Genomic DNA, 9,512 nt, shown 5'->3' with positions numbered 1-9,512 from the left:
TCTGTGTGAGCAGAATGAGCAGCTCTGACTACCAGGGACATCAATTTTATAAAATACACAAAAACACCCAGCAAAGGCTGCTGCTCACAGAACCTCACCAGTGACCTCTGCCCTCACGTGCGCCTGAGGTCACCCCGAAGGACTGCGAGCCCAGAGAGCACAAGTGTCATTATTTCCCCGAACACCTTCAGGGATTGACCCACCACGGCTCGGCCCCTTCAGCAACTCATCTGGCACGTCAGGACCAGACCAGCACGTCTCCATGGGTGCCGAGGCTCTACTGCACCTATCTGGTTCCTTGGATCAAGCATTCCAAAAGGATTTGGGCCAGACCCGCGCACAGCCAGAGTGTTTGGGGAACATCTGGAGTGTGCCCTCGCAGAGGCATCCAGAGCTGGAACCTCTCATACACAAAGTGAATCAGCTCTGTCGGGGGAATCACTGCTTCACTGCTTGATCCAGATCAAACCGCTGCCCAGTACACTGCCAAACGCTTTCTGGTGCAGAGCAAGGAAAGGAACAGAGAGGACATCAAATACCATCATAAAGGGCTTTACTAAAGACACACAGCTCAGTTATTTCTTCCAAAAAATTTAATTAAAATTCCATCTTTATGGCAAACGACACACAGTTAAGATTATACAAAATTTTTTGTGTTACATTAAATGGAAGTCCTTGTTCAATCTGCAATACATACGCCAGACTAAATGCAAGTGTTTGTACACATCTGGCATTAAAAACTAAAAGGAATCACTTCATATTGATTTCCACCTCTCTAGGTGTTGTAAAACGGGAAAATAAAGTGAGCTTTTAGATATTCCTCGGAGAATCCCGGCCCCACTGAGCTCAGCTTCCCCAGGGGAGCAGGAGGTTAGCTCACACAAACCACCCACACACCTCTCAATGTTGCAGCACCACTTTTGGAAGCTATCACATTTTCTCAAACGCAGCCAGGAACAAGGGAGATTTGATAAATGCCAAAAGAGAAAAACCCCAACTACACAAAAGAAAAATTAAAAAAAAAAAGAAGAAAGCAAAATTGCAGAGTTAAATCAGGAGAATCAGAGTTAAATCAGAATTAGAATCAGCCTAATCATGAGCAAGCCCTGCAGAACATTCCATGTGCCACCACCTTTAGTTCCCATCTCTTTGTGTCAGACACCGAGGGCTCTGTTTCAGAACTCCTCCGTTTTTCCATCACTACCCTCAGGCCAGAGTCCCACAGCGCTGGGTGTGCTGCTGTGAAGGTTTCACTCCCCAGCCCTCACTCCTGCTTTCAGGTGCCGTCTGTTTGTCAGCCCGCACAGCCAACAGCACTGCCAGCAGCAGCAGGAGCCTGAGCAGCCTGGGCACGGGGATGGTGACACTGCGCCGTCCCCAAAGCCCCCCCACTGCTCAAGCCCAGCCAGAGGACTCGGCTCTTACCATGGAAACCTTCAGATACAACATTGCCTCAACACATCGCTTCAGCTCACGTCCAGCTGGCTGCTTTTTGTCAGGGCGTACGCAAGCGATACACATTGGAAATGAAACAAAGCACTGCAGAAGGAGTGTAACTAAAGATAAAATCCAACAAGATTACTGTCCGAGGACGGGAGTCTCCCAGATGCTGCCACTCCCGTAGGCTCAGATCCACTCAAGCAGAGCAGAAAGTGCCCAGGATCTGAGGAGGCTGCGTCCCGAGTTAGTAGCACCAAATGTTGAAGATCTGTCAGAGGGGCAAACTGAAGGTGTAAGTGCAGGGCTGGGGCTGCAACCTCCCAAAGGCAGCGGCTGCGCTCGCTGGCGGAGCGCTGAAGAAGGCACATCAGTAGATGGGACTCATCGCTCCGGACGCTGGACACGTGTAACGCAGCCAGCCCTGCCGAGACAGTGCCGAGCGAAACTCGTCCAGCCCGCTCTGGACATCTGCTTGAGAGGAGATGAAGCATTGAACAGAATCACAACTTAAAACATGTATTTCAGCTATAAATGGGACCCAGGAGACAGGCTCAGATGTCGACATCGAGATTGGAAGCATCTAAAATGAGGTCGGATGAATCCCACTGAGTGAGCATAGTCTGAAATGCTCCCACACAAAACCCCAGGATTAGGGGATTTCAATGGCAGCAATTCCTACTGTTTTTAGTCTCGCTGTTATCTTCACTAAAAACATTAAGCAGAGCTGCCAGCTAACTCGCTCAGGTCGTTTTTCAACAGGCTTTTGATGCTGCACGAAGGCAAAACTCTGTGTGTTAAAGAGCAGGACAGAGTGACACCACGTGATCTGCTCAGCAAAGTGAAGAGCCCCACCAACCACGAGACCAGATCCATCCACTAAAAGCTGGAAAATTAAACGATTCCTACATTATCATCTAATAGCAGTAACTGGCTTAGTAATTATCCCTCTTGTGGTTAGCATGCTAAAAAGTAAATTTTATTACTGGGGACAAATGTAATGCCTCCCAATTAGCGCCAGCTAATATTTTCAGTACTCTCTCCAGTATGGAAATACACACTTCTAAATGTGCTGGTCTACCTGGATTCGAAGGTCACCAGACCCTTCAACTGGCAGGAAAGAGGTGTAAGTAGGAAGATTTCACAAAACAGACTGTTTTCCACTGTTAAGTGTCAAGCAGAGAAAGGGGAACAGAGAAAGGTTCTTTGTCTAACGCGAGACAAAAGGTCAGTGTTCCCTTCCCACACATATCGCAGACATTTTTATTCTTTGGACACTGATTCAATGAAAATGTCACCCTTCCATACACACGTGATCACCACCTACTCCACCTGAGCAAGGGCAGGAATCAGCTGTGCGCTCCTTCTTCCTGCCAAGGCAGCGAGCAGAGACCAAGGAGGGGAGAACAGCAGCTCCCTGCCACTGAAAGAGGCACGGCTGCAAAGGGCCACGGAAGACTTCTCTCTGCTAAAGCAAGGAGGGACAGCAGCAACATAGGAGGCTCTGGCACGGAGGGGGTTTAAGTCTGTCTCACCATAATCCCACTGGGAAGCTGCAGTATGGCAGTGGAGATAACTCAGTCAACCTACCCTAGCCAGGTTGTACAGCAGGATTTACACCGCTCCGTGGCACAACCTGGCCCACCAGCTGATCAACACAGCAACCCTTCATTTCGTTAGCACCCCACGTTTCACTTTCAGCATAAAACAGAACAAGATAAACCCCTGTGATACCAGCAGAGGCTGATTCTCTTTTTAAACAACCCTACCCTGGAAAGATCAGAGGTTCAAACTGTTTGTGCCTCTTAATTACATAAGCAAATAAAACTGTCTGAAGTCCTGGCATTTCAGTGCTGATGACGTAAAGTAAACATCTGTGCCATGAAGCTGACACGACTGACACGCACACGGCTCAGTCTCACAGGGCACTGTCACAGCTTTGCTCCTCCTTTGTCCCCCGTCCCCGTCAGGAGGAGAGGTCCCTGGGCGAGAGGACCGCTGATGGAGGTGCTGCGATACTTCTGCCCTCAACTACTTCAAGTGCTGAGCTCAGGCGTGCTGTGTGGTGACCAGCTTTTCCACAGAGCCCCCAAGACTGACCCGTATACTGGTCCCAGTACTGACAGCAAGGGAATTCTGCCCTAAAATAGTTTTTCACTCCACAAAACTGAGTGGATTCAGCAGTGCTGCTGCACCCAAGCACCTGCCAAGACAAGCAGGAGGTGTAGCTGGGTTAGGAGCCAAAAACCCAACAGACAAAATCCAGCTTCTGACAGAGGTTTGCCCAAGCGCCAGGCTGTCAGCGTGGGAGGCGGCCGGCTCTCAGGCCTCTGCAACCCCAATTACTCCTGACTTACCATCTCAGTTTTAAATAACAACTCAATTAAGCTAATTGTACCTATGGAACTCCATAGGTATCCCACAAAAACCACAGCACTGTGGCACAGTAGAAAGCACAGAGCAGATCTATAAACCTTCTGGAGAGTAAGCCTGACTTCCTAAATTTACTTAACCAAACAGAGAAATCCCTTTTTAACAATAATTTTTAAAAGTCATTTTGCTTAAAAGATGAGCCACCGTGTTTCAGTAGGTGCTACTGATGGCTGCGAGGTCGGAAACACGCACGGTTGGTTACAGCTGAAGGTCACCCAAGCAGGCTTACTCCTTTTTCATGTTATGCTCTTCATATGCAGAGGCTTTCCTGCAGATAACAAGTGTTTTTCCTAGAAAATGTAAACAAATCTTGTGCGTTCTACTATCCCAGTTGGGCTTTCACCGGAAGTTTCTGGCAGGAGGAAAAAAACAAAACAAAACAAAAAAAAAACCAAAACAAAGCCTTATCTTTAAGACCTAAAAAAAAATAAAATATATATATATACACACATTATTTAAAAAGCATTAGAAGTCACTTGATCTTCAAGCCCATCTGAAAAATCACTCTCAGAAGAGACAATCGATGACTATGCTGGTTATACTGTACCTCAAGCATAAACAAAACAAATAATTTTATGTTTGACCTGGGAAGTTGAAATTAATGCACTCCTGACAAAACTGCATACAAATAAATCCCTGCATAGGAAATAGAAGCTCATTTGTAAAAAAGCTTTTTTAAGTTTCTCAGTGCGTACTTATGGGCTCATGCTCAGTCCAATCAGACTCGGGTGGAACAAGATCTTTCCACGTCTCACAGGATGAAGGCCCGTACTTCCCTACCTTCTACAAACCCTTCTCAAACAAAGGTAACATAAGGGGAAAAAAAAAAATCAAACTAAAAAATTGGGTTCTCCTCACTGTTACAGGAGGCTGACACCACAGACCACCAGGCTGCCGGTGTGTAACAGGAGGGTTTGGTGCAGCGGTTCCTCCCCAGGGCGCTGCTTCACCAGGGCCGTTTCCCTGCGCAGTCCAGCGGCGCTGGCCCCATTCCCCATCACAGCTGCTGGTTAGTGAAGAAGGCTTTTGACTCCCTGCAGACAGGATTGACGCAGAGCGGGCAGCAGAGGGTTAACTGCCTCGAGCAGATTTCATTCGACTGGATGTGTGAACAGACCAAGTCTGCCAGAGCCTGAAAGACAATTCATTAAACATCAGAAGTGAGCAAACCTATCTGCATAAAATAAACACGCGCTTTAACAAGTGTCCTGCCAAACTGTGTGCCCATCAGGCTGCACCTTTTAAGCACCATTTCCCTTTAATTCAGGGGACAATTCTGCTTTAAAACAACACTGGCATAACAGTGCAAGAGAAATATTTCATTAAAAGATGTTCCTTTTTGCCAAACCAAACTTCTGAACTTTTTAAAAAACAAACAAACACACACGAACTGTGGTAAAAGAAAACACTTTGTGGTACACAGATTAAGCACAGGGGTTTCCATTTTTGCTCTTAAACTCAAAATACCTTAAAACTACCAGAAGACATCCATAATCTAGTAGGAAACGCACAACTGCAAACTGTTACAACAAAGAAGATACCTTGGAGAACAGTGGATTTCCATTCAGAGACTCGGCTCTTCTGATATTTTCAACTCCACACTGAATGAAAAATAAGGAGAAGAGAAGTTAAGTGTGATAAATCCTTCACGAGTTAGCCTGCAAAATCTTCCTTTCTGCTTCATTCGGACGTTGCCCCAAACTGATGGCATTAAATGCAATACCATGTTTTTCCATACAGCAAAAATAACTATTTCACTTTGCTGACAAAAATCAACGATTCTTTTTTAGTAAGGATAGTAGTGGCTTAAAAAAATAAGTCCAGAAAGACAAAGTCCTGCTTGTTTTTTGTTTCTAAGAATTCTGAGTTAAACCAGTTCAGATTAATTTTCAATTTACAGAAAAATTAAGTTTGCCCCAAATCATACTGCAAAAAAGTAACTACAAAGCCAATTTCAAATCAGGAAAAGTAAATTCAGAGCACCACTATTGAAACAGTTATAAAAACTAGAAGACATTTACCTCATTTGCTAAAACTTGGGCATACTCAATATCCAGTTCATAAAGTGTCTCAATGTGGTCGCTTGTAAACGCTATTGGGACCAACAACATGTTCTTCTTTCCTCTTTGGCACAGCCCTTTAATGGTCTCATCTGTCTGTGGACCAAGCCAAGGCATCGGTCCAACCTGGAAAAAAAGGAGGGAGAATTAAAAAAACAACCAAACAAACAAACAAACCAACCACCAAAAAAACCCCAAACAATAAATCATTCTTACAAAGAACACCCACGTTTTCTTAAGCAGGACAACACAGACTGGATTATGTTTCAGACGGAGCCAGTTATTTGTATTTCCTGGCTTTTGACCGTACCTCTCACTTTCTCCATTACATTTTTATGAAAACATACTGTCTTGTCATTTAAATCCCAAAGAAACAGAACCTGGGCTGGTCTAAATGAGACTCTCATTAAAGTAAATGGAAATTTCAATAAAGGTCTACTGTTTTCAGTTCAATAAAGCCCTGACCACAACTGCACAGGGTTTAAACCTTTCAAAGAAGTCAGCACTCTGGATGGAGCAAACTGTCCTTACCCCTTTCCGATCCACGAAGCATTCAGTGCTGATGTACTACAAAATGCAACCAAAGAACAAGACAGCAATGGCACGAGAGCTGTAATGCCCCCGAGACATAAGGTTATACTTGTACTACAAAATCCTGCTAAAAGTTGTGTTCCTTGCCATTTGCAGTAGTCATGGTCAGCACAAAGTCATGCCAGCAGCCTTCGTCAAGAATAAGGCAGGCTGTTTGGATTAGGCTCATATTCCTATTACAAATGCCTATTTCACAGCGTGATGACTTTGGAAAAACTGCTCAGAGATTCTCAAAAAGCAACAGCTTAAAAATCCAGTGAGTGCTCGATTCTTCCTTCTGACAGAGAAAGAGAAATGCCAAACTAAACGAGACCTTATGAGATCATAGGTTTTCTAACGGACACACCAAAAATCTACTTTGAAACGATGCAATATACAAAAAAGGTGAGAAACGGTGGATAAAAAGTATCCGGAAAGACTGAATTTGAGTAAAAGATGGAGATTCTTTTCTAGCAGAAATACCTGCTGAAAACTGGAAAGAAGCACCGAGGTTATGATCCCCTTAAGCTGGAAGATCATAAACCCCATCACCTGCAGAGCATTACAGTGGTAGATGGCCTCACAGCTTCCCTGAGCACATACCTTGGACTGCCACACCAGCCTGTAAGGGTTGGAGTAGTTCAGCTTCTCCATGACTCTCTGGACAGTAGCTCCCACTTCCTGAGGATACGGGTCACCACGGTTCACAACCTTCAGCACAAAAACACTAGACTTTTACCTTCCAGTGAAAGTGTTTGGGCAAAGACCTCCTAAAGACCGGGCAAGGTGAGCGTGCTGTGTGTGATGTGGCTGTGCCCAGGATGAGCCCTACCAACTGCCCGGCTGATCCAAAACAGGGAAGAAAAACTACATTCTTGCCCTACAAAACTTATGATGAAGCTGCTTTACCAGAACATCTACTCCTCCTCCTTCACACAATAAAAGATAAAATCTTCTATCACCGTATATAATACAGGTACATACTGGTAACAGCACTGCATCTCTGAAAAATGCTCCGAGAGCTGTCCCACTGCAGCTGCTGACAGAGGAGCAAATCATTTATTGTAACCTCGCAAAGATTTTACTTTCATGCCTTCAGGGAAAGCATTATCACCGCTTTCTAGAGGTGGGAAAACAACCAAATTTTCCCCTCTGTTACCATCTGGGTTTGAGATGGCAAGTCATGAGAGCAGCCACATCAAGTTGGCCTAACCTCACGCCCCAACTTCAGTGGCCAGCAGCGCGGATCCGAGTGAGCACGCAGGACAGTCACCACAGCTCACGTGCCTCCCCTTCAGCTCCGCATCAGGCTTCCCCCTGCAACTCACTAACTCACCTGCACATTTCTCTTTCATATTTGCCTGGCACTTCCACAACTGCAGCCCTGCCCCACTGGTGTGCGAGCTGCCCACCCTTCCATTCAGCCCAGCCGGTGTGACCCTGGCCTAACAGTGACAGAACAACCTGATGTAACTCACAGACATGGGCAGAGAGTGAGCTGAGAAGAGGATGACGACGTCTTTCCTTTTGTCAGGTGGAAACAGGTTCAGTTCCTTCTGTATGTGATCAGTGAAGCACTGTTTAGAAAAAAAAAAAAGCAAAGATCTGCATCAGAAACACTGAGAGGCATTATGTGATCTCAAATGACCCGAGACAGGCAGCTTCACTGTCCCAGGTTGCCTCAAGAACTTCAAAATTCCCTTCGGTATGTGTGGGACAATAGCGAGAGGCAGCACATATGACACAGTGTCAAGTACACAGCATCACCGGTGCCCAGTCCCAACACACCCTGCTCCGGCAGGGGAGCTGGACTAGATGATCTTTCGAGGTCCCTTCCAACACCTAATATTCTGTGATTCTGTGACTCTGTGACTCTGTCTCTAGAGGAGAAGCTTCCCAACAAAGACAAAAATGCCATGTTCTCTGAAAAGGAAGGAGCGAGAGGGTTTCCCTGAACGGCTCCCGCCACGGCCAGCGCTGTGCCCAGAATTACCTCTCTGCTGCCAGATGGGAATGTGACAAAACACCACAATCCATATGGGTGTTGACCACAGATCTGCTCCGAGCAGGAGCTGGGACTAAGGACCTCTAGAGGTTCCTTCCAGCCAACACTGTTATGGTAACACGACCCTGCTTTTAAAACAGCATGTGCACGGTGGTCACTTTCACTCACCTCGCCAAAGCATCTGGCATGAAATAACCATCCTTCTCCTCTGATTTCATACACAGTAGATCAGACACACTTCATTACCATAACAAAAGTGTACCCTCAAACTGCAGCATTCCTTTTATTTGAGTATTTTTTCTTTTTTTTTTTAAAGAAAATACATAAACACAGCCTAAATCAAACAGGTTCGTCTTCTTTTAGTACATACCAGAGCTAAAAATCCTGTAGGCTTTGTTAGAAGCTAAGACTTGAGCTCAGTGAAGTGTTCCCTCAGAATGTTTCTGTTGATTAACACTGTATTATGTTTTTACTGGCAGCCAATATTACTAAAAAGGAAACATCTGTATTGACTTAGTTCTTTGTTGTTTTAAAGTCAGTTGGCAATGCAAAGATTCCCAGTTTCTCCTACGCCAACCAATCTAAGAAAACCCCAGGGAATGTCAATCTGATCACGTATCAGACCTGTTCAGTTCACACCTCTCGTTCTAACTGCCAACTTCAAAAGCTCTCGTACAAATCCATACCTGAATGAGAAGGGGATGTGTGGGCCATCGGTCAATTATACTCCACTTCATCTTCGGCTTCTCCCCTTTTTTATTGTAGTAGCGATAAATGGCATTTAAACTGCTTCCTGAAATACAGAGAATTAAGAACAGAGGTTCAGCTAAGGCACGAGCAACCCGTCAGGTTAAAACCGTTTTGTAGCAAAGTATGTCATATTTTAAAATGCTACGTATTTAAAATGCAACCATAAATCAGAACAGAGAGCCTCAAATGGGAACAATTCTACCCAAGTCCACTCAATGCACCAATTCTACCCAAGTCCATTCAATGCACCAATTCTA

At 45.3% G+C, this 9,512-nt stretch overlaps 1 protein-coding gene across 1 annotated transcript; it reads right to left on the bottom strand.

Annotated features, from left to right (window-relative positions):
- Positions 1–4,867: 4,867 nt before the first annotated feature.
- On the bottom strand, positions 4,868–9,298 carry FECH (ferrochelatase; the record flags this gene model as incomplete). Its single annotated transcript, XM_010164455.1, has 6 exons — positions 4,868–5,002; positions 5,412–5,471; positions 5,892–6,056; positions 7,104–7,211; positions 7,979–8,077; positions 9,192–9,298. Coding segments are annotated over 6 exons (674 nt in total), but the record flags the coding sequence as incomplete, so codon positions are not given.
- Positions 9,299–9,512: the final 214 nt, after the last annotated feature.

This window comes from Antrostomus carolinensis, unplaced genomic scaffold (assembly GCF_000700745.2).
Source record: "Antrostomus carolinensis isolate BGI_N321 unplaced genomic scaffold, ASM70074v2 scaffold10143, whole genome shotgun sequence".
NCBI lineage: Eukaryota > Metazoa > Chordata > Aves > Caprimulgiformes > Caprimulgidae > Antrostomus > Antrostomus carolinensis.
The sequence above is the reverse complement of the archived record's forward strand: the minus strand, read 5'-3'. Positions and strand labels throughout refer to the sequence as shown.